The following is a 25760-nucleotide window of genomic DNA, read 5'->3' on the forward strand; positions in this document are numbered from 1 at the left end:
GTGATTGCAGAAAACAGACATATTAAGGGTAGGTCCTTAAAGTGCTGTGTCTTTACATTCATTTGCAGCTTTCCTTTTTTAGGCTTTTAATTATTGTTTTAAAAAAATAAAATGATTTAAAATATTTTAATAATAATTTTATTGTTTATTATATACAGGTAGTCCTCAGTTAACAATGGTAATTGTGACCAGACTTTCTGTCACTAAGTGATGTGGCTGTAAAGTGCAATGTCACGTGACTGCATCGCTTAGCGATGGCAATCTGGCAGTCCCCATTGCCTTTGTTAACTGAATCCCACTGGTTGTTAGGAGAGGACCCACCCCAATCCAACATACTCCCAGCTTGGTCCCTCCCAGCCCCAAGTCTCAATTAGGTAAGGGACTGCTTCCTCTTGAACTTGCCCCACCTGCCTATCTCCCCCCCATCTCTGCTTTTTTGGATGTCTGCCTACCTGCTGCCACCAGCTGCCCTTGCCACCCAGCCCTGCCCACTGCCGCACCTGTCATACCACATGCCACTACTGTACTGGCCAGGGCCTTCTTTTGCATGCCAGCTGGGGCCTCCGTTTGTGCCCCACCCAGGGCCTTCATTTGTACATCAGCAAGGGCCTCCATTCATGCCCTTCACAAAAGAAGCCTGGCACATGAAAGGCCCTGGCTGCATAGCATGTAAGAAGGACCTGGCTAGAAGGGTCCATCTTTTGTGCCATCACAGATGGGGCCTTCTTTCATGCACCAAGCTTCTTTCGCAAAAGAAAGCCCTGGGCAGATGAGTGAATGGAGGCCCTGGGTGGGGTGCAAGAGAAGCCCTGGCTGCACCGATGTGAAAGAAGGCAGTGTGAAAGAAGGCATCAGCCGGTACAGTAGTGGTGCGCGATGCAGTGGGCGTGGTGGTGGGGGACAGTGCCAATCAGTGGCTGCAGCAGGTAGGCAAGTGGCCAAAAGGCAGTTGTAAATGCAGATGGGTCCGAGTGGGCCCAAATTTTGTTCACGTGACTGTGGGGGCACTGCAATGGCCAGAACTTTGAGGACTGGTTGTAAGTCCCTTCATTCAACACAGCTGTAACTTTGAACGGTCACTGAACGAATGGATGTTAAGTGAGGACTACCTCTATTTTTACCTAGCTTCATGGCAGAAACATTTGAAGGACAGAAAATAAATTAGTTTATGAATAAAATAATGTAGAATAAAGTTAATTATCCATGGAAGGAGAAACTTTTGACATATTACATAATACCACTGTGCCCTTTTCATGCAAAGTTCTCAAAGCTAAATAAATACTATTGAAAATTATTTAAATACTTCCCAATAATGTAAAATACTATCTAACATCCATCAGATTAAAATGATAGACTAATTTTATATGCAAACTGGGCATCCATGTTCTTGATCAATTACACTGAGAGGTATTCCTACCTTGTTCTCTTCACTGATAATTTGGAATTTGACATTGCTGTTGGATAGTTCCACAGTTTGCAGTAAGGCCTGGTATGGGGACTTCCCAGGACATAAATTTTTCTGACGCCTGATATACATAAAAAAAGAACATAAACATTTATATTTTCTGTATAGTAGATGAGAATGTGATCATACTCAAAACGGTCGACTAAATCCCATTGACGAATGGATTTAAATTATATAATTTCAAATTGATATTAACAAGAGACTTATGGAATAAATTACCTGCTTTCCATTTTTATATATACAGAGTATACCAAAAGTCAGGCCCCGTAGACCAATCACAATATGTTTTATTAATTAATTTTTTTCAGAAAAAATGTTACTCTACTACTTAGGAATGTTCAAAGTTCATGCGTCAAACAAGTATGGAAGTGTTTAGAAGAAAATGGCAACCGATTTGATCATTTGATGTAATATATATAATAAATTGTCTATGGGGCCTGGCTTTTGGTACGCCCTGTATGTTTGTACATATGTGTGTATAAAGATACATGAAAACCAGTTTGGTGTAGTGATTAAGGCATCAGGCTAGAAACCGGGAGATTACCCGTTCTAGTCCTGCCTTAGGCATGAAGCCAGCTGGGTGACCTTGGACCAGTCACTTTCCCTCAGCCCTAGGAAGAAGGCAATGGCAAACCACCTCTGAAAATTTTGCCAAGAAAACTGCAGGGACTTGTCCAGGCAATCACCAGGCATCAAAACAGACTTGAAGGCTGTGTGTGTGTGTGTGTGTGTGTGTAAGATTAGCTTTCCCCTGTGACTGTATTTTAATTCAGTTTCAGTACTGCCTTTCTGAAGAAAACACAGCTTAGGTCCTTCCAGAAAGGCCCTGAGATCTGGATGGGGTGAGGACAGTTGATTGGTGCCTCCCTGATGGCTTCTGCTAACTGAGAGGATGGAATACTACTATTGGCATTCTTCTTCCCAAGACCAGAAAACAACACAAGTTGTTCCATAAAACAGTGTGGTGCTAACACTGGATCCCATAGATCAGGGTTTTTCAGATTGTCTTCTGCAGAACCCTAGTGTTACATGAGAATGTGACAGGGTTGCCCAAGAGACTAAGAGGGAAAAAAACTTGAATGAAACCAGTTTTCTATCACTAAAGCCTCTAGATCAGAGGTTTGGGGATATTTTTAACTAACAAGTTCCACGACCTGAAAAAGTTTGAAAACCCCTGCCCTAGCTAAAAAACTGTTTCACTCTCCAGGTAGTCCTGATCTGATTCTGCCAGTTACGTCAACTCCAGAGCAAATGCCACGCTCCACTACCCCACCCCCCGTTTTCAAGAGAGGAGCTTTAACTAGATTAATTTGTAGAGCTTAAATCCAGCAAAACTGTCCTCCTTCTCCCCAACCAGCATCACAAGGCCAGCATCAATCAACAGAGCCATCTCATTGGTATCCAGTCAGTACTGTGTGGCTCTAGTCAGGAACTCGATAGCAGTTCTGGCCTTAATTTACAGTAGTTATTGTTGGAAAATTGTGAAGTACGGCATCTTGGGAGAGAAGCTAGTGTTAATGTAGTCAGGACTGCAGCAGCAATTAGGTGGCATGATATTTAGAAATATCTTCCTTTAGTCAGAGGCTGCATTGAGATATTTTGCTAAAAACAACTAACAAAAGATGAGGCTTCTTTCTGCTGAATGGTGTTGAGACTCTTTTTTCTAGTCTCATATTTTGCTACCATGTATTTGTCACATAGGCAACTTTGTATGTTAGCAGAATAAAGATGTTGTTTTGGTGAGAAAAAGGCAAAATCCATGCTGTAGTCATTGGGAGAAGGATTGAGGGGTTGGACTAGGATCAGGGAGACCAGGTTTAAGTCTACCTTCAGCCACAAAAACCCAATGGGTAACTTTGGGCCACTCATTCTTTCTCAGTTCAGGCTACCTCATAGGTTTACTGTTGTAGGGAAAAAATGGACGGAGTGCTATATATACAGCATTGAACTCCTGAGGAAAGGCAATGTATAGAGATAGTCCTCACTTACTGACCACAATAGGGACCGGCAACTCCATCGCTAAGCAGCATGGTTGTTAAGTGCAACGCCCAGAGTCATGTATTTGAGATGGGTGGTCATCTAAACTAACTAACTAAATAAATAAATCTGGAGTACAGGGCACGGTTCTGGTTATTTGACAAATGATAAAGCAGTGCTAGATAAAGTGCAAGAGAGGGCAACCAAAATGATCAGAATGCTCGAACATCATCCCTCCGAGAAAAAGTTATGATATCTGGCACTCTGGCTGGAAAGAAAGCAACTGAGGAACATGACTGGGGTTTATAAAATCATTCACTGCATGGTGAAAGGGGACAGGAGTGTTTTGTCCTTTCTCAAAATCCTAGGAAGAGGGACCATCCAATGAAAATGATTGGAAGATTTAAAAAGGTCAAAAGGAAGCATTTCTTTCCACAGGATATCATTTATTTGTGGAATTAGATAGGTCTACCAGTATCTTGCAACTGGTATTTCTACCCCTTGCAGTACCAGTTGTGAGGGAACCAAGATGGGAAGAGGCATGTCTGCATCTCCTGCTTAGGAGCAGTCAAAAGGCAGCTGGTTGACCACTGTGAGAAACAAACTGCTGGAATAATGTCAACCCTATGAGGTAGACCAGATCAGGAAACCAACTCCACAGGAAGGCTAGAACTACGCTATGTTCAGGTAGGCTGTAGTAACAGAGTTTTGCAAGCCTGACAGCATTTCTTCTTTCCTCCCTTGTATATTCCAATGAGTCAGGGAGGAGTCAGCCTGAATACTTAATACTATCTCCCTTTCCCAGGAATGGAATGCTTAGGAACGCTTCTGCCCTTTTAATTTTCTGAATATTTTCCTTGAGGCCATTTCCATGACTTTCTACAATTAGTGGGCCCTGACCTGATTCAGCAGGCTATTCGTACAACTAAATGGGTGGGTGGGAGGAAATGGATGGAATATGCTATTTGCACTAAGAGCTACTGAATGCCATCAGGTGGCTCCTTCTCTATGGTGAAGCCCATGGTCTTCATGGGGATGCTCTTCCCCATGTAATTTGGGAGACACCCACCATAATATTTCTCAGATGCTTCTTGAAGACTTACCTGTTCACCAAAGCTTTTCCAGTGTGAATACTGGAAGACTTTTTTTCCTCTCCCCCCACTTTTTTAACTAATATGTTTGATTGAAAAAATGCTTTTATATTGTTATTTTATATTGTTTTCAGAATTGTGTGTTTCACAGCTGTTTTTATTGCAAACCATCTTGAGATGCTTTGGCATTTGAAGAAATACATAAAGGGACTAAATACATTAATGAAACAAATTTAAAATTATTGCTAGCAGATCCTGGCTGAAAAAAACTGGACTACCACTGAGGGCAGCAAGAGTTAAAGTTCTTTTGTATCTCTTTACTGCCATCTAGAGGTCATATAGATTTTTTGTAGCACACATCTAGGAGCCCTTATAAAATTCCTCTTAATGCAAACTTAGCATTAAGTTTATAAGATGTATTGTTGTAATATCTCTTAACATAAGTTGTGCCGTATGTTATGATGTTATGTGAATACAGTATTTGCATGGTATGGCAAATAACAAAATATTCATAAACTTTACCTGTAAAAGGCAATTTGCTTGCATGTCTTAAATTGGCTTTTTTCCACAGCTTCATCTTGGACACTAAATACAAGAAAATATAAAATTTCTAAAAAGTATAGTGAAGAAACAAAGATGATTTCCTCCTGAACTATAGACACTGGAACAAGCTAATTCCGATGCATATAATGGAAGGGTTCTGAAAGAATAGCCTATATTAATTGCAAACTCCTGGTCACACGAAGCAGGTACACTAGAAATGGATTCTACAATATATATAATATTTAAAAGAATGAATCACTTTTGATTTATCAGTATTATTCCAGAATAAGTGACAATCTTTATTTCCAGTTGACTGAGGAAAACTGAAGTCAATTAATTGAAGACATCCTTATGGTTTCCTTTTTAAATTTTCAAAAAGATTGTCTTCCTTAAGCAGATATTGGTTACTTATTCCAATTCCCAGGTATGCAAAACTTCAAAAGAAAGCTCAACCAGTAAAGTGAATGTATGTCTAAGGTTGGTATAATGCTCCTTCTAAAATTAAGCAAAGAACCAAGCCATTTCATAATGTTTGTTAATGGTTGTATGTTTTTAATATCGTCATTTTTTGGTTTTTTATTGTAAGCTGCCCAGAGTCACGTTCTGTGGGATAGTGGCCAAATAAATATGATAGATAAATAAATAAATACCAGGTATCTTCACAATCAGGTCAAACAGTATAAACAGTCAAATAAGAGGTAGTTTAATATAATAAAACTGTTACAGGGCAGTAAAATGTATGTTTGCTTAGTGCAAGAAGCACTAATCCTACTCCAGTCAAATCTAAATTGCTGCACCATTATGCACATACAGAAAACATTCTAGTATTGCTACTTAAGAGTTCAATGAGCCAAGCTTGCTCAAAATAGGTAAATATGAATAAACTTCTGCACCCCAAAACAGCTTTGGACTACTTCAAATCATACATCTGTACATTCAGGAGACAACCCTTGATATCAAATAACTGCATACAGCCCCTCCCAGAAATGTTCGTATTCATAGGACAACATTAATCAAGGTGCCACAAGTCTCTTATTGAAAACAGGTAAAATAATCATGAGGTTTACATTCACTTTCTAGATTAAGCTGCCTTTCCAAGTGTCATATGACTGACTTCGTATTTTTGGAACTCCTGCACTTTGTAGTTGCCACTATAATTATACTATTGATTACGTATCATATTACGGTAAATGCTGCAAACTTATGGTGTTCCTTCTCTATTTTGATTCCCATCTCCGTAGGTGTGCAGTGTTAATTTCTGCATGAATTCAAAAATAGCATTTTAGAACCAAAAAAATTATTTGGGTTTTTTTTAGAATCATGCATTGTGCTTAAGTAAGATTTGCAAACCAATTACTGCAAAATCATATGTATTTACCTGATTTCTTGACTGCTTGATTCCATAATCCCGATCGAGCTATTTTTGAACAATTGGTTAGGAAATGAAAAGGAAATTCTCTAGCCAATAAGTTTCCACTTCACATCTCTTGTTGCATGCTGGGAAATGGAGTTTTTTTCTGATAGTCCAACCCACTTGGCCAATAGCATGGAAACGATTAAAGTATGCATATGCTTTGATGTTAGTATTTCTGTAGTGCTCAGAGAGCTGCATTCAGGATAGAACTGAAGAAGTATTACTTCCTATTACTGTTTTGTTCTTAAATCGGTTTAATAAAATTATACAGGGGTAATGTAAGTTTTGCTTGTGAAATGAGGCCAATTCCTAGTTCAAAAAAGATGAATAAAAACTAAGAGATCTCCTTAATATTAATTTGTTCAAAGATTAATATTAAGGAGATCTCTTAGTTTTTATTCATCTTTTTTACCACCTTGTGTAATTCTATTGTGGCTCCCCCTCCCGCTTCTGACAAATTTCCAAGTAATTTCTCTTTGCCCCTTTTGGCACTTTTAAGAGACCAACTGCTATCAACATTTTAGAAAGACAATTTTCACTGTGCTACCTAAATGCAAAAGCATTCATTATGTTCTAGGTAAGGTATGATGGTTTGAAACTGAGGGCTAGTATTCTCTTTAAACCTACCATAAAAATATTGAATAGGATTAAATACCCAGCTGTGTCAGAATTTATACAAGTCAGTAAAATGGATAGTTTGTTGTACAGACAATACTTGGATTTGTTAATATTTGGCTACAATTTATTTATTTTATTTTCTATCCCACCTTTATTATTTTTATAAATAACTCAAGGTGGCAAACATACCTAATACTCCTTCCTCCTCCTATTTTCCCCACACCAACAACCCTGTCAGGTGGGTTGGGCTGAAGGAGAGCGACTGGCCCAAGGTTACCCAGCCGGCTTTCATGCCTCAGGCGGGACTAGAACTCACAGTCTCCTGGTTTCTAGCCCGTTGCCTTAACCACTAGACAAAACTGGCTCCTTAATTAATCCTTAAATACCTTTAGACTGAGTAGTTGTAACTCACTCATTCACCAAATAAACATGCAGAGGGTCATGTTGTGTTTTCAGACTTGGTAGGATTGAACCAGAGTCAGTTTGTCCCCATCCAGGCCCGCACACTCTCCAGGCACAGGGAGAGGATCTCAACAGCCTCACTTTCTAGCCTGGGGTTCAAAAATACAATTGGACTAGTAGATGAATTCACCCAGTGATTTCGTGCAGATGTTAAGCAGGAGGGGAGAGAGCGTTGAGCCCTGTGGCACTCCACAAAGGATGGTACTAGGGAGTGAACTCTCCCCCTGCCAATATCAGCTGGAACTGGCCCCAAAGGAAGGATGAGAACCACTATAAAACAGTGCCCACAATTCCCAACCCCCAGAGCCAGTCCGGAGGGATACCATAGTCAACAGCATCAAAAGCCTCTGAGAGATCAAGGATGGATGCACCACTTTGATCCCAGCTCCACCAGGCATCAACAAGCACGATCAAGGCTGTCTCCATACTGAATCCCAGCCTGAAACCCGATTCAAGCTAAGTGCACTAAACCAGTGGTTCTTAAACTGTTTGACTCAATTACCTCTTTTCCTAGTCTTGAATAACTTTATTATCCCCACAGAAGAAAAACCCAGACTGTTTTCTACAAGTGCCTCCACTGTCCCAAACTGGTTCCTCAACTCACAAACAAGCAATTACAAATTGTTCCATTACCCCAGGATATGCCCACATTACCTCCAAACCTGATTATGGATTAGTCACTGCAGCAAGTCAGCCTCTTAAAGCCTCAGTGCTCGGTTTGAGTTGTCAGATGAAGGCCTCAATTTGGAAATGTTCAAAATTTCTCTACACAATTAGCACAGAGTGGGTATTTAATAAGAGTGAATAGACAGGCTGCTACTTGGCACTGTATTAAACTTAATTCTGGCTCCAGATCAAAGCTCTGTTCTAAAACAGCCTATTGTAAATAAATCTCCTTTGGGTCCAACCTGACTCATGACTACATGGATATATCCAAGTAATTTTCCTAACAATACCTCAGTGGTAGACATTCCCTTCTTCTGGGATATTGTTTCATCTTCATCCTGATATTTTGTAGTGTTCTCCCATCCAAATACTAACCAGGTCCAACTCTGCCTAGCTTTTGGAAAACAAAAATTGGTTGGGAGGGTCCTCAGAGTAATTGAACATAAACATGGGTTTTATTCCGTTTGTCTCTAACACGGTACAGATGAAGCTAACACGCCAAATGGTTCTCATGAAAACGAAGTATTTATAAGACCTGAATGTACTCTTAAATGACGTACATCCAAAGATTCTGCTTTTTTATCGAACAAACAAATAAATAAATAGCAAGGACGCAAAGGCAGCATTTCCCAGCTGCGAGCAAGTCCCATAAAGAACCAGAATACAGTAAGTCCGCGCTCGCCCTCCGCAGAACTTGCTCCGGACACAGCTACACGGAAACGAGAACCACCTCGCCCGCTCCCGCCACTCTCGCGGGCGACGCAGAAGCCCCGGCGACGCGGAAGACCTGCGCTCCCCGCCCACTTCGCCTGGGCGCTGGAGCCAATCCGGCCGTGCCCCATCACCCGCCCTCGGCCCGGAGGCTTGGCCGTGGAGCGGAAGGGGCGGCGAGCGCTCCGGGGCGCGTTCTTTCCTTGTCGATTTCGCGGAGGAGCGATGGCGGTGCCAGGCGCGTCGGGGAGGATGCCGGAGCCGCTGGGGCGCCTCTCGTTAGGACCGACCTTGCTGGTCCTCCAGCTCCTCTTCGCGGGGCTGCCGAGCCCGGCTGGAGCCAGCCAGCTCTCCAAGTGGGAACTGTCGGTGCCCATGGTGAGCTCGCAGGGCAGCCTACCCCGCTGCGCCGTCCCGTTCCGTTGAGTGGGCAGGGCGAAGAGGAGGGAGGGTGGCCTGGATCTTAGGGGGCTGGGCGCCACCGCCCGGGACAGGGTTGCCGCAAAGGTAGGGGGTCGGTTGGAGGCCCCACCACCTGGAGCGTTTCCATCTTTCCTGCCTCCCGTCGCTCCAGGGAGGCTGCTCCCTGGGATGAGGCAGTTTGGGGAGCGTGCCATTTGTTTTGGTGTCCGGTTTGACACATCTGGACAAGGTTTTGCCTATATCTTGGTTTTTGATAACTGAGATTAACTGGTTCCCCGGGGACTACCCATTTTTCAAAGTCCTGCAATGTGCGAGTGAAATAATAACCGGGGAAGCAGGCCCTGAGCCTCCATACATTATTTTTATCTCAGCACTCTTCCATACACATGTGGGATAGGAGATTTGGTTAAAGAGGAAAAATATCCTGAGGTTGAAAGGTTGCCCATCACTACTGTAGTCCAATTCCTTTAAAAGGCCAGAAGCGAGGCAGTCAAAAAATTGTTCAGAAAATTTATTAAGAAAAAATCTGTTTTGTATTTTACTGCTGAAAGGATTCACCTAGCAGTGATATGAGTTGATGCTGATGACATTTTCAGAAAGATCTCATCACCTGCTTCTGTCTTATTCATGGGAGTGACTGCTATGATAATCTGGGAGCTTCCCCAGTCTTAATTTCTTACACAAGAATTGTGTAAGAGGTAGATTTTGAAAGTAATTATTACTGGTAGATGATAACAAAATACAGAAAAACCCGGATTTCAGAATGTGGTAGATCTTGAAAGTAATTATTACTTGCAGCTGATAACAAAATATAGAAACACCTGGATTTCAGAATGCATGTATGGAGAAATATTAATAAAAAGGTTATGACAGGCTGTCTGAGGCCCATCTGTTTTGAATTTCTTTATATCCTATCCTTCACAGAATTCAGAGTGGTATATTTGGATTTTCTCCTTCCTTGCTACAACCTTTGTGAGGTATGTTAGGCTCAGAGTGACTAATTGGCCCAAGATAGCAGAAATAAGTGTCAGAGTAAGGATCTGAACTTGAATATCAGGGTGCTTTCAAATGGAAATTTAATTAAAAGCAAAATGGAGAAGTTCTTCCACATTTTTCTCTTTAGTTGATTGTGTGGAGAAAAAAAAAACCCTACAGAAAATTTAATACCTGGAAGGCTACATGTGGGAGACTGTACTGTCTGGACCTTCTGTAAAATTTCACAAATGAGATGGGTAGTGCAGAAAAACCATGTTTGGAAGTACCCTGTTATTCAAAGTACTTAGCACATCATGCATAAAATGCACTTAAGTTTAGCTGAAGCAAATTTTCAGTTTTAATCAGGTGCCATTTTTAATATGTTGAATCTACCTCCCCTTCCCCCCAGAGGTCAGATATACATTGTATTTTTCTTGAAGTTATCATAATACGAAAGAATCCTAATTCGATATCAGAGTTCAACTGAATTATTCAATATTCAGTGGGACTTGCTTCTAAGTAAGTATTAATAGAATTATAGCCTCAATATGTGTAATAATGAGACAACTTCATGCGCTTCATTTCTGTGATTCACTTACACCAAGATTTCATATGTAATATAAATGTAATAAATAATAAAATAATAATAATAATATGAAAAATCCTGTCAGTGAGTGATAGGTTTGCCTAAGCTACCCATAAATTCTTGATTAAGATGAGATTTAAAACCAGATATATGTTTAATTGAACTCTGCCCCCTTTTCACTGAATAAAGCACTTTCCATATTTAAGGATATTTCATACAGGCATGTTTCTTAGTTTTTGGCTGCAGCAACCAATGACAGGTTTATACCAGCAGATAATATAGGAACATTAATGTTTACCTTTCATGTCAGTGTGATAACGATAAGGGAAGAGTATATCTTTGTACAGATGTATTTTAGGCCAGCGGTTCCCAACCTGTGGTGGTTGAACCATTGGTGGCCTGCAGAGGTACTGCCAGTGATCCTTGGTTGCTGTACAGCCATTCAGTCACTTCTGATTCTTTGTGACCTGATGGTTGTCATTTCAACAGGATTGTCTGTCAGTAACTACTTTTCAAGTTCTTGCAGTTCATGTTTGTGTCATCAGTGACAGTATCCAGCCATCATGTTTTCTGTCAGCCTCTTTTTCAATTAGCTTCATTTTTTCCAAGCATTGGATTTTTTGCTAATGACCTCTGCCTTCAGATTATGTGTCTGGAATATTTAAGCTTTAGTTTCATAGTAGTGCTTCCAGTGAGCAGCTTGGCTTTACTTCATTTATAGTATTGTTCTTCTTGTGATCCAAGGTATTCTCAGCAATTCACTCCAACAGAACAATTCAAAGGCATCACTTTTTCTTTGTTCAGCCTTTCTGATGGTCTAGGTTTCCCAGCCACATGTTTTACAACTGAAAAAACCATGACCTTGATAATACGTATGTTTATTGTTAGCGTCATCCCTTTGTAGTTTAACATTTTGTCTGGAAGTGTCATAGTCTTTCTCTTAAGCAGACATCTATTTCTGGCTACAGTCACTATCCCTTTGTTCAGCCTATCAGACTGGCTTTTGCAAAGTCTTCTTTCACCTTCAACAAGAGATTCCTTAAATCTTCTATGCTTGAAGTCTTCAGAGTGCTGTAGGTCTCAGGTTATTGATATTTCTCCCAGCAATTTTAATTCAAAATTCTGTTTCTTCTCATGATCAATAACATTTTTCCAACAATCAAAATCTCAAAAGATTACCAAATGTAAGATTTTGGCATTGTTGCTTGATCTCATGACATTTGGTATTCCTGCAGACTTTGGCCTGCAGAGTGTTTATTTTAGAGTTGTACAGACAACATCTGGAAAGGTATGTGTACTATGTCGCACACAGGTGCCACATTGCTGATCTTTAGCTTATGTGGTGGTTGGCTTCAAAAGCTGTGGATAATGCTAAAGTCTTCCATATACTGGAAAAATTAATGCTTCTAGAAATTATGTAGCTAGTTGAATTCTTAGGGAAACACATCTATTTAGTAGTAGTGAGTGTACAGTTATTCCCAATATTGATGAACCTCCATATCTAGATGGCATTTCCCTTTGTTCCCTTTCTCTTATAGGGGAAGAAATTTTTTCACTTTGGAAAGATTCTCTTTAGGAACACTACAATTTTCCTAAAGTGTAAGTACGTTTATTCTGTACCTTGAAGTGTAATATCCCATTCTTTTATAATGGCTATGTTAGAGCAGGCCTTATTTTGGATGACTTAATGACTTAGGCCTATAAAACTGCAGAGCACATCAATGATCTTTTTATAATTTTTGCTCTCTCCTGTCTGCTTTATCTCAGTGGTTGAGACTACAGTGTCATATCAACATAGTTTTACAAAGGCATCTTAATCCTATTGGTGATGAGCTTCCGTGCCAGTAGGTCATGGTCTAATTATTTGGTACAGTATCCTGACATTTCGCCAGCAGCTGAATTTTCATAGGTGAAAATGAAGAAGATGCTTTGTAAAGAAGATGAAGATGCTTTGTAGCATACTTCTTGTTACCTGTGAGCTTAGTTAAAAATGGTAGTTTAGCATGATGTGTAACTTAGTGAATGTATGCAAGCTTTTTAATTGTCTGTCATTTGCTGAGAGACATATATACATGTTGGGTCATATACTAGAGTTCTGCCAGATTGGGTAGCAAAATTCCAGATGATTGCTGGATAATAACAAAGAGACATATCTTTGTTACCATATAAAGACTGTTTAGATTTGTGCAGCCCTAGTTCCAAAGTATGGTATCTACTATTCTCATATTTATTCCTATTTCTAGGTTGCCTTAAAAATCTAAAACTGCAGTCCTTTATGCACATATATGGAAGTAAGTCCCATTTATTCAATGGGATTTAGATCTTCATAGAACTGTATAAAATTCTGTGTCAGAGCTCTTTATAAAATAACTTGTGTGTGGTCATCTTGAATGCAGAGGTTTACTAACACAGGGGAAGGGGACTAGACATGCCATTGTGAAGTGATGGCTTCTTTTCAGATAGTATCAGCACTAGAATTTACTGGAAATTACTTTTGGATTTCTGGACTTGCAACACTATTGACTAGCTTTATAAAGATAGTTTTTAAAAATTAACTAATATAAAGAAGTAGGTTACTTCCAAATGTAAGCTATATTTTCTTACCGTTATAATTGTTTGATAGCCTCTATCATCTTGTAAATTTTTTCCTCTAAATTTCTGTAAAAAATTGAAAGGGCTGTTCTGTACTTCCCTATTAAAATATAATAATGTATTAATAACAATGATGATAATAATAATAATAAGCTAGGGTTTATTATTACTTTTTGGATTTGACTAATCATTATTGATTGATTGCTATGAAATGAATGCAATTGGGAACATGAAGTAGTCTATGAAATTTTCTATCATAATTAGAGGTGTGCAATATTTGGATCTGAAGCAAGAAAGGTGCTTTGGATTCAGCTAAGCATGATTCTTGTACCTGTTGGTGGTACAGCCTTTGGTACAGCTTCACACATTTTGGATACAAAGCACCTTTCCTGTTTCACATCTGAATATTGCATACCTCTAGCTTTAATACCTGGTTTAATCATTATGGTGCTGCAAAACTCACTGTAGTTTGGTAACAATATTTCCTGCATTTCTTACATATTTTTCTTACTTGTTTAGTTAATGGCAATGAAAGTGCATGTGATCCTTCTCAAAGTTACACTGTAAGCTGGTACTTAAGATACTCCTATTGCTACAATGAGGTCTTCAATTTTGGGGTAAGAAATCTATATACTACTAAAACCCTAATTTCTATAACCATTACCTGGGTGAAAATGGTGTGTCATAGGGCAACGATTTTGGAACCAAGGTACCTCAAATGGGCTAACTTACAGAATGCATCCAAAATCCAGGACCCATGTCTCCCATGGCATTTAAGTTTGGGGAAATTGTGGCCCCTTCAACACTTGCGCTGCCGCAGTCAGCACAGGTCATATGATTCTCATGGGTGTATTCCTGACCTCTTTCCCACCTCCCTCTGCCCCCTGCGCTTAATCGGCTGGCAGCAAGGCCCAATGGGCAAGCGGCAATTGGCAGAACCGAGGCAGAAATCTGAAATCTGTTAACTGTGGTAGTCACTGAGGGAAGGATGAAGGAACGACTTGGATGCCTGCTGGCGAGGTAGGGCTGGTTGGGGGCGCCGGTGGTCGACAGATGAGCCCTATTCCTTCCTCAAGAGAGGGGGCCCTTGGAGACATGCCAGAATAGGGAGCGGGGGTGCTGTTTTCAGTCTGTGGCTCCCTTTGTTCAACCTCCTCCAGGCAGTTCCATGGGTCAGCCGAGGAGCAGGAGGAGGAAGCGACTTCACCGGGGCTCTCCTGAGAGTTGTGAGGGGAGGGTAGATGGTGCAAGCCTATATTATATGTGAGAAGGATGGAAGGAAGGAAGATGGAGGGAGGGAGGGAGGGAAAGAAGGGAAGGAGAGAGGAAGGAAGGAAGATGGAGGGAGGGAGGGAGGGAGGGAGGGGGAGGGAAGGAGAGAGGAAGGAAGGGAAGGAGGGAAAGGAAGGGAGGAGAAAAGGAAGGGAGGGATGGAGGGAGGAAGGAAGGAAAGAAGGAAGGAAGAGGGAGGGGGAAGGAAGGAAGGAAAGAAGCAAGGAAAGATGTAAGAGGGAGGGAGGAAGATTTCTGATGCTCCCTGCCAGCTTCCCTCAAGCAAAGTCAATAGGGAAGCCATCAGCAGTTTGGGAGGGAGGGAAAGAATGATTCCCATGGAATTGAAATTTGGCAAATTTTATAAAACATTTTATTATATAAAAATTATCATAAAACATTTCCTATGATCGCTTCCTGATGTTTGACTGTGCTATACAGTTCAATATGAATGACGTGGGCTATTTTCAAGGTAGATACATCTCTGAGTATCTCCTTGAATTTTTGAGAGCCTTTCCAGTAAAGGCAGTACTGCCATTGTTGAAGGCATTGAGGAATCCAGTCAGGAAATCTCTCTGAAATGATGACCCAATGGGTCATGGGTTGTCTAGTTGCTATTATAAGGTACTTTCGCCTTCCAGACTGTGCTCCAGGTCATGCCACAGGAAAACGTTGTTGACCCTTTACGTATAGTAAAGGATCTCCATTATTTTTGTTTGGTTTTCTCCTCAACAGCCATTTTTGCTGGGAGTTCTAATCCAACATACCTGAGCTATATCAGGAAAGACTGCTCTGATATATTTGGAAAATGGTGATGATTTGATTTAGCCTATGGTTTACTAATATCTTAAAATATAATTAGCTCCTAGAATAACAATAGATGTTAGCATTTAAGAACATGGATTTTTTGCTTTCCAGTTTCCTCTAAGTAGAGGTAATAAACTTTACTCTTTTGTGTTTGTGCATACCTTGTTCTTTCACAGGGATGTGCAGCGTTTTACATCCAAAGCCAAAAAGAACTTCTGAGTGGATGTGGGAGCTCATGCCACCCCTGTCAGCAGCTCCTTAGTTAACACACACTGAGTTAAGGAGGCCCTTCTTCCTTAGCTCAAACACATATTTTCCTGGGATTGAACAGCTACTGTAAGAAGGGGCCAACATGTTTGGTGTATGCAGCCATGCCTGCTCCAAAGCATCTTTTTGGTTTTAGATTTAGTGTGCTACTTGTCTGCTCCTCAACAGTATCAAGATAGGAGTATGGGAAATGGCCATATGTCGTTAAATTATTTGTGTCTTCTTTCCTAGTATTGTCTCCACTGAGTCTTTTCAGGGCTGTAAAGAGAAGTTTTTCATACAGTGCACTGTTTGCGCTCTTTAGTTAGAGATGCTCTGAATCATTATTTTTAGTGAGAAACACTGTTACCTTTCTTTTCAGTTTTCTGTTTACTGACTTCTGTTTCCCTTGATATATCAGCTAGTTCAAATCATGTCCTGTGTCTTGACAGGATGAACAGGCAAAACTATATTTTCAGAGCACTTCAGTACAACATCCAGGTTGGTCAGGATACTACGCTATGTCTGAACTCTACTTCCCCAACTGTAGTGAGCTCTTCAGACCACAGGTATGATATGGGGACAGTACAGAGCCTATGGCGGGTTTATTGAGGGATGCAACAAAATCTGTCTGGTGAATTAAGGCTACATGTATTAGCTCTTTCCACTGGGGTTTGTCTATCTGTCTGAAAATCCATGCCCTGCTTTCTTTGCAAGAAGGTATCTTGAAATACTTAAGCATATGGGCTATTCAGGAGGTGAAAAGATACAAGTGAAATAAAACTTGTGTATTTGTAGGGTTTGTTTAACTGATGTTTATGTTTGTAAGGTTATTTGGATCTGTTTGATCTGTATTTTAATACTTCTGAGCCCAAGAATTATTATTAAAAGTACTATAGACATGCCATAATAATCAACTAAATAACATTTATATAGCAAATATGTCACAAATTTTTTCCTGAATTGACCAAACCTAATTTATGATCAACCCCTGTTGAAATCACTCCATCCTCCATAAGGTGTCAGCACATATTTAATATATTTAATATCACATTGTCAGTAATCCAGAAATGTGAAGCTCCGTTGCATTTGCCACCATTGCATTGTTTCAGATTCAGCCTAAAATCTCATACTTGTTTCTGTTTCTTTGGCTATGATTGTATTAATGTCCATTGATTCATTCATTGATTGTTGTGTTTGTTTTTGCTTGTTATCTGCCATCTTTTCACAGCAGATTCTAAAAGTTCTGCAGCTGATCAAGTCAGGGGTGGCCAACTTCTTCTGCCTATAAGGATTTTAGAGGTTAGGAAGCTCAGGGACCCAATTCTTTTTTTCTGATTATAAGATCTGCATTTTCTCCATGTCTCTAGTTGACCCTGATTTGAGAAATAAGTACTGTTGGTCTGTCCAGAGACTGGGATGGAGGCTACTTTAATTAAGAAATTAAAGAAATGCTTGCCATATGCAAAAGATGAATACTTGAAATTGGGAAGGATGTTCCCAGTCTGTTGGTCATCCTTGTTCTACAGTGCACATTCAGTTATATACACATGCAATACTCTTCTGTGCCTGTGCCCTGCAGAGAAGGATCAGGAGAGATAGGCAAAATGTGACTGCAGCAACTGAGCTATTCATGGTTAAATTTCCAATTAACCCCAGAGACTTCAGATGAAAAAGCATGGTTCTACAATATGAAAATCTTTTATAGAGTAAAAATCAGTTTGAATGTGATGACATATAAGTAAAAATGGTTGATAGAGGGAATAAATATTCTCATGTAGAAGCTGTGGTTCAGGATACATCTTTTATTCCTAATTTATTAGTAGTGCATTCCCTGATTGATTGTGAGTACATGCTAGGTGGTAGGACTGCTACTTCAGAACAATTCATTTTGTATCATCAGATTTGGAATACACACATCTACATAAGCACATTTATTTCCTGAATTCAGTTCCTTGTAGTCCTTTGTCATTGTGTCATTGTAGTCCTTTGTAATGTTATGTTCTGCCTATTTGCTGTATATATGTATATACACATATCAATATAACTAAAAACAATTGTTCATCTTTTATTAGAATTTCTACAATGAATTTGTTCATCCAGTCCTCTTAGGCAGTAAAGAGGTATTTTATTAAAAAAATTAATGCATGCAAATTTTAATTTACAAATATATTTTTGGGCTTTTGACCAAATCTACTTTTGCCTTAAATAGGATAGGAAAGAGAATGGAACAAACACTACTACACTAGCAGAGAATTTTGTAAGTATGTGGAAGGTGATGTATGTGCAGGATAGTGGACATAGTTATATTTGTGTTTGGTTGAGTAACTCTCCCATCTGCATGATTCATTGATTGAGTAGGAGATATATCCCGTAACGTCAGTGCTTCATACTTTCTTATTAAAATCAGTAGTATGAAAATGTTTAATGTTGACATTATAGAACGCATAATAGAATAACACAAACTGTATATTGCTTTGTGGTTCAGATTACATCTAATTTCCTGAAGTAATGTTGTTGACACAGGAGAAATGTATATTCCTTGAAATCTTGTATTGTGTGGTGACTTAGTTGTGTGCTTTTTTCAGGCAATGAATGCTGTAATGCAAACATGGCAAGATGGGCCATATATCTTTATTGTAAAGGTTGATATTTCATCTTCAAAGGATGGAGTGAATATTAAAGGAATAAATGACGAATTGCCAAATGTTGTGGCTTCTTCTGATGAGCCAAAAGCACCATTTACCAGTGAGCCATGTGTAGTTCATATATTTTGGAATTTTGTTTAAATACTTAGATGTTACATGCTAATGTTTAAGAGTGTGTCTTGGAGTCACTGCTAGTACAGTTAGGGATACTAACTCTTGTCTGATTAGCTGTAGAAGGGGAAATAAGCAAGAGCTTTTATTTCAAACCAGACTATAGGCATTTATATGTAGCAATATCTGCAGATGGTTTCTCCCCTGTTCTCTCCATGTGAGGCTCCCTTTTATTTCTGAGCAAGAGAGAGATTTCTAACCCAACAGTGAATTAAAGAAGACTCTGGTTTTTTTAAAAAAATTGATGCTTATAATGGAATGTTTAGAAAAGGCACCTTATACTACCCACATCTTTGGCAGTCCATTGCAGCTTTTGAGTCTTAAGACTGGCAGTAATAAGTAGAATGTTCACCATGCCTTCAGTGTTTTAAAAGGAAATTCAGTAGCAAGGAAAAGGGCAGAAAAGGGAAATCAAAATTACCAAGTGTCTAGAGCAGTGTTTCTCAACCTCGGCAACTTTAAGCTGTGTGGACTTCAACTCACAGAATTCCCCAGCTAGCATGTCCACACAGTTTAAAGTTGCCAAGGTTGAGAAACACTGGCCTAGAGTAACTTTCCCATGACAAGCCAGCTACACACTTGGGGCTTTTAGTTCAGAAAAAAAGATGTGGTGGTAAAATTTGATTCTATCATGCATGGTGAGGAAAAAGTGAATATGATGAATTATTCTTAGCTGGTACTCTAGCATTGGGGAAGGTCATAGGGAGGTAATTGTAGCAATTGCTTGTACTGTTCATAAATATCCTCCCTTGTTTCCCTCCTCCCCATCTCAGGAAGTTCTAAATAAACTGAATAGTGAGAGATTCCAGACCCCAAAAGCCATGTACAGTATTTACTAATGAAAATACATTACTCAGCCTGTGGAACTTGGAACCACAACATATGATGATGATCACCAATTCAGATGGTTTTAAAATATGAATTGGCCAGATTAATTGGAGATAAGGCAGTTAGTGGCTAGTATACGTGATAGCCATATAATGCCACCAGTGTCAGAGGCAGCATGAGTCTGAAGTTGCTGACGTTGGGAGAAGCCAATGTGTGTTTCCCAATGGCATTTATTTGCTGCTTTGGGAACCTGGGTGCTGCATTTAAACAGTGTGTTGGGGTTACCATCAAGCAGAGCTGTTCTATCATCCTAATTTTGTGTTCTCTTCCATGGTTCTTTTCTGACAGTGACTGTGGAAGTAATTGGACCATATGAATACCTTTCTCTAGCAGATTATCCTGTTATGATAGTAAGTTAATGCAATTATTTGCTGTAAATTATGTGCAGTTGGATTCAAGTACAAGCAAAAGTTACTGTGATTTTTTTAACTGGCAGTGAAGCCTTTTAAAAAAAAAATCTGAATGACTTGCTCCTTGGTGCCACCTCTGCCACAATCATCTCAACAGATTAGAGTGAAGGATGCAGCATTGGGATAGGGATGGAAAGGGGATAAGCTAGGGATCAGAGCCTATAGCTATTACTAGTTAATGTTTATGTAGTATCAGTGTTAGTCAATATGAGCTACTGTGGAGCACAGAAATGAGGGGAGGGGTTGGCTTGTTTTGCTGTTTTCTTCCCACCCACCACATTTGGTCCAATTCTGTTTGGATTTTGGAAAGTATCTTGCTGATGGACAGACAGCAGAGGTAGTCCCAAGCCTTGTTAATATAATATCTTTCCAACATTCCTTTGGGTTGGAAAGAATAAAAACAGAAGCAGCTTGCGAAATGAAACAAAAAAAAAGTGAAGTTCTTACAGAGGTCCACACTGTAGTTCCTTTTTGTACATTGTCCCTGAAAATCTGCTTCATTTCCAAGCTATTTTTTTCTGTTGTAAAATGTCATTTCCTCCAAGTTATATAATGAGCACATTACTGTGCTATATCCTTTTTATAGCAAATGGGTGGTCAACAAAATGTGGCCCCAGCTACTTTCTCTTTGACCCTTTAGACTGAGGCTCAGGATCCCCATCAATCTTTTCCTCATCAAATGGACATCAGTTTAGCTGGAGAACAGGTTCCAGTCACCCTGCTGTAATAGCATTGGAGAAACCATCTGATTTTCCCCTCCGTCCCTTTCAGTGATGCTTAGCAAGGCTGCTGCTTGTCTGCAATCTTCCCTGCATTGGGATCATTGCTCTCCCAGCAATCTTGAGTGTGCGCATGTATGTATGTATGTAGGTATGTGTGTGTATATATATATATATATAGAGAGAGAGAGAGAGAGAGAATGAGAAGCGCATACAAGTGCATGAGGTGGACACGTCTTGCCATAGTCTTAGTCCCCAGGCTGGCCCAGATGCATAGCCCTCAAAGGGTCCCATAACAGCCAATGCAGTTTTTTGCCTTTTTAATGCCTCTTCTCTAAATGCTGATTTGTTCTGCTGTCAGTGAATAACCACACAATAGAAGATTTACTCCTTTTTTTCTTATATTTTATTTATTTATTTATATTTCGAATTTAGTCACTGCCCATCTCACTCAAAGAGCGACTCTGGGTAGTTTACAATAAAACTAGAATAAATAAAGATTAAAATACAATAAAAACATGTGGTTGGGTCCAGGTGATGGTAAATGCATCCTTGAGAGAGAGGGTATTTCCGGTAGCCTTCAAAGAGGCGCTGGTGATGGTTCCCTCCTCAAGAAACCATCACTGGATCCCAGCATACTGGACACCTTTTGCCCAGTCTTCCACCTCCCCTTTTTGGGGAAAGTGGTTGAGAAAGTGGTGGCGTTGCAGCTCCAGAGGATCCTGGATGAAACGGATTATCTAGACCCCTTCCAGTCAGGTTTCAGGCCCGGTTATGGGATGGAAACGGCATTGGTCGCACTTATGGATCATCTCTGGTGGGAGCGGGATGGAGGGAGTGCATCCATCCTGGCTCTTCTTGACCTTTCAGCGGCTTTCATTACCATCGACCATGGTATCCTTTTGGGGCGGCTCAGGGAGATGGGGGTGGGTGGCGTAGTCTTGCGCTGGTTCACCTCCTTCCTCCAGGGCCAGTCCCAATCGGTGTTGATAGGGGAGGAGAGATCGGCCCCACGGCCCCTTTGTGGGGTGCCATAGGGATCAGTACTCTCACCTCTCCTTTTTAACATCTACATGAAACCACTGGGCGAGATCATCCGTCACCATGGGATGAGGTATCATCAGTATGCTGATGATACTCAATTGTATATCTCCATCCCGGGTGAAGTAAGTGATGCCGTGACCACCCTTTCCGAGTGTCTGGGGGCTGTAGGGCCCTGGATGGGGAACAACAGGCTTCAACTGAACCCTAGTAAGATGGAGTGGCTGTGGATTAATGGCACCTCACGTGCCAGGAACTTGTCTTCTTTAGTGCTGGATGTGGTTGCACTGCCCCAGACAGACCTGGTGCGTAACTTGGGGGTCCTCTTGGACTCACGACTCCTGCTCAAAGAGCAGGTGACAGTCGTGGCCAGGAGGGCCTTTGTGCAACTTCGTGTTGTGTGCCAGTTACGCCCTTTCCTGGACCGAGAGGCCCTCTGAACGGTCACTCATGCCCTGGTCATCTCCCATATAGATTACTGTAATGTGCTCTACATAGGGCTACCCTTGAAGAATATCCGGAAGCTACAGCTGGTCCAGAATGTGGCCGCGTGAACAATCTTGGGTGTTCCAAGATTTGCACACGTAGCACCTTTGTTGCGTGAGCTCCACTGGGTCCCAGTTTGCTTCCGGGTCCAATTCAAGGTATTGGTCATCAGTTTTAAAGCCCTACATGGCATGGGACCAGGATATCTGAGGGACTGTCTCATCCCTATTACATTGACCCGCCCCATCTGGTCATGCAGGGAGGGCATGTTATGGACCACATCTATAAAAGAATTCCATCTAGCAGGGTCTCGGAAGCGTGCCTTCTCTGCTGTAGCTCCCGCCCTTTGGAACATCCTTCCCCCAGAGGTGAGACAAGCCCCCTCGCTCCTGGACTTCCGCAAAAGATTAAAGACCTGGTTTTGTAGGCAGGCTTGGAATGGGAGGGGGAATAATTACACCTGGGGATGGCTAGCGCTGTAAAGTGGTTCTGAGGGGCCTATTACACTCAAGGACTGATTAAGATCTTTTTGCCATGTAGATTTTATTATATTTGTATTTTTACTGTATTTTGTATTGTAATGGTTTTGAATTTTAATCCAGTTTTATTGTAAGCCGCCCAGAGTCCCCCCATAGGAGAGAGATGGGCGGTGAATAAATTTATAAAATAAATAAAAACAATATTCTTAAATAAAAATATAAAATCTAAGATACAGATGTTAAGAAGTTCTTAATTTAAATTCATTTAATTCATGGGAGCCTCTTCAGGATGCTAACCACCCCCAGGATTGATTACCCCTACTCACGCCCCTTTCTGGAAGGCCAGGAGAGTGGGGGCCTGCCTCACTTCTGGGGGTAGAGTGTTCCATAGGGTGGGGGCCATGGCAGAAAAGTCTCTCTTTCTGGGCCCGCCGATCGACAGTTGTTCATGGACGGGGTCCTAACACGTGCCCTCTCTGCCTGACCGGGTGGGACAGGTCGATGTAATGGGGGTGAGATAGTCCCTCAGGTAACCTGGACCCATGCAATGTAGGTGTGGCAAATAAGGAGGTGATACAGATCTTCCTGGGGAAAAAGTGAACTGTGCTAGGGAAGGTGGAGGGAATCTTTTGTAGTATGGATTATGCCCCCACCACTAATGAGCCCTATCAGCAGCATCAGCAGGTGAAGGATGACTGAACCTTAATGTTGGCCCTAACTTTACCTTTTTGATAAATTTAGATAAAATGTTTTGAAGAGGATAATTTGTGTTCTGTGAAAGTTTTTTTTTTAACTTCCTGTGTAAATAAACTCTTAAAGTTGTTGTTATGAGTAGTTGTGAATGCTAATCAACAAAATGTTGAAAGACTAGTCAGCAGAAGGCAACATTTTTCAAATATTGTAGACATATGGGAAAAAATGACACCTTTCTGGAAGAAAAGTTCGAAGAATTGAGAATTATAATTAAATAAATTAAATAAATAGTAAAATAAACAGTAGATAATCTCAGAGTTGGGATTATCACACATTTTCAAGGGAGTTGATGATAAATTATATAATAAGGATCTTTTAATATTTTTACTTCTGGCAGGTAAATTAATAATTGCTCAACAGTGGGAGTTCCTAAATAATTTAACAATTGAAAATAGGTACTAAAGTATGGTCAATTGCTCTTCTTGGGAAAGTTACTGATAAAATTTGAATATTAAGTTCACCGAGAAATGAATCACATTTTTACCAGATCTGGAAAGTGTGTGTTTGTATATATATTTAAAAACCTTAGTAAGAATAGTAGCTCTAATTCTGCTGAATCTTGTGACCTATTAAACCTATAAATGAACTTTGCTGTTATTGAATGTAACAAATTTAAACAAACATTAAATAAATATTTTAAACATTCCATGAGTATCACAATTACAGAAATCTAGGAGAAATCTGTTCATATAAATAAGCAGTTAGAAAAGAGCAGCTTGCAATAATCCTTTAAACTAAATGCCACGTTTTTCTTTCTCTAATAGTTCTTCATGGTGATGTGTATTGTATATGTGTTGTTTGGTGTCCTGTGGTTTGCATGGTCAGCCTGCTACTGGCGGGACCTCTTAAGGATACAGTTTTGGATTGGTACAGTTATCTTACTTGGAATGTTGGAGAAAGCTGTGTTCTACGCAGAATTCCAGAATATTCGCTATACAGGAAAATCTGGTATGTGTGAAGAGCATCTTTAAATATATGTACAAGTGCAAGAATATGTATGATTTTCTATCACTCATACAGGGGCGTTGCATTAGTGATAGAAAACGTTTCCCATCATCCTCTCTAGGTCCTGTCTTCAAATAGAACATGTTTAATCAATCAGAGTAGTTAGAATATGCATTAAAACAATTAAAAATATCTCTGAAGTTAGTTTTTCATCAGCTCAATCTCAGTGCAACACACGAGTGAGATAATTACTCTAAAAACGTAATTCAAAATGAGAATCGTTTAGTTTAGTTGAGTGTTTCATTTTTAAAGAATTTCAGTCATTGCACAAATGTAGTTCTCATATTTTCTGTATCTTTCTAATATTATTCAAAAGTGCATGTCTTTTCCCATTTATTTTTTCTTTGATGTTCAGCTTTTCTTGAATTAAGAATCAATATATGATATCTGTTGCAGTTCAGTGCAAGCTTTAAATGCTAATAATATACCTAGGAAGTGTCCTGTCTCTATGTTTATTTGCAGTCCGAGGGGCGCTGATCCTGGCTGAGCTACTTTCAGCACTGAAACGTTCCCTTGCCCGAATTCTTGTTATCATAGTGAGTCTGGGATATGGCATAGTGAAGTGAGTAATCCTTGTGCCCCAAAATTCTTTAATCCCCTCAAGTAAATAAATAAATAAAACTAAAGTGATACACTTGGAATCCCTCAAGTGGCTTCTCCAAATGCTTTACTTGCAACGATTAAACAACAAAATATCAGCCATCCTCTCTTGCTAGCTTTTCAAGGGAACTCATACAGACATACATCAAATCTTGCAGAGAGGGAGGGAGTAACCGGCAGGGTGATCTGAGAGGACCAGCAGGCCTCTTCTCATGTAGGAAATTATGTTTTTTTTTTTTTCCTGCTCTTTTTGGTGGGGAAAATGTCTTTTGAGAGGGATATGCAACATTTGATTTTGGAACAAAACATTTTGGAGAATTCTGAAATACTCTATTTCCCTCTGGACTGTGCTGAGTTTTCTCCTGGACTATGGTGTTCTGGGGGCAAGTATGGAAACAAATTCAGAAGTTTCTGGAAACAACTGGAGGTATTTTACTTCTGTAAACTGCTGGACCACCCCCGGAATGGCATGGTCTGGATGGAGGTTCAACATGGCCCAAAGGGTACTGGAATGTTTTATTTCTGGATTGATGGATTTTGCACATCCCTACGTTTTAACATAGTCTCTGAACCCATCTTTATCTGTTTTCTATTATCTTTTCTGGGGAGAGGAATATAGGATGCAGAAATGGGCAGGTTGAGTGTGGGCAGTGTGCTTGAGATAAGTTGACCGCATTTGTTGAATGTCCAGTCTACTTCTATTAAATGGAGC

The 25760-nt window shown here is 40.2% G+C and overlaps 2 protein-coding genes across 7 annotated transcripts in view; one reads left to right on the forward strand and one right to left on the reverse strand.

Annotated features, from left to right (window-relative positions):
* The window catches only part of GANC (glucosidase alpha, neutral C), a 32126-nt gene extending 25616 nt beyond the window's left edge, over positions 1 to 6510 (reverse strand). For 2 of the 3 annotated variants that reach the window (XR_010066894.1, XM_063289892.1), the window contains exons 1-3: positions 6455 to 6510; positions 5056 to 5118; positions 1418 to 1526 (exon numbers count right to left, since the gene is read on the reverse strand). Coding sequence is in view for 2 of the 3 variants with exons in the window: in XM_063289892.1 (XP_063145962.1) it covers positions 1418 to 1526; positions 5056 to 5118; positions 6455 to 6480 (198 nt within the window). In the remaining variant the exon portion in view is untranslated. The remainder of the gene's footprint in view (positions 1 to 1417; positions 1527 to 5055; positions 5119 to 6454) is intronic. The other variant, XM_063289894.1, reaches the window with a different exon arrangement.
* Positions 6511 to 9112: 2602 nt separating this feature from the next.
* TMEM87A (transmembrane protein 87A) overlaps positions 9113 to 25760 on the forward strand; it is a 32870-nt gene continuing 16222 nt past the window's right edge. Inside the window, exons 1-10 of one of the 4 annotated variants that reach the window (XM_063289898.1) lie at positions 9113 to 9325; positions 12470 to 12530; positions 14043 to 14140; positions 16301 to 16417; positions 17924 to 17971; positions 18061 to 18108; positions 18437 to 18596; positions 19844 to 19905; positions 24208 to 24391; positions 24911 to 25010. In XM_063289898.1, the coding sequence (XP_063145968.1) occupies positions 9173 to 9325; positions 12470 to 12530; positions 14043 to 14140; positions 16301 to 16417; positions 17924 to 17971; positions 18061 to 18108; positions 18437 to 18596; positions 19844 to 19905; positions 24208 to 24391; positions 24911 to 25010 (1031 nt within the window). In that variant the 5' untranslated portion in view covers positions 9113 to 9172. The remainder of the gene's footprint in view (positions 9326 to 12469; positions 12531 to 14042; positions 14141 to 16300; positions 16418 to 17923; positions 17972 to 18060; positions 18109 to 18436; positions 18597 to 19843; positions 19906 to 24207; positions 24392 to 24910; positions 25011 to 25760) is intronic. The other 3 variants (XM_063289897.1, XM_063289895.1, XM_063289896.1) reach the window with 3 other exon arrangements.

The sequence above is a fragment of the Candoia aspera genome, chromosome 1 (assembly GCF_035149785.1).
Source record: "Candoia aspera isolate rCanAsp1 chromosome 1, rCanAsp1.hap2, whole genome shotgun sequence".
Classification (NCBI taxonomy): Eukaryota; Metazoa; Chordata; class Lepidosauria; order Squamata; family Boidae; genus Candoia; species Candoia aspera.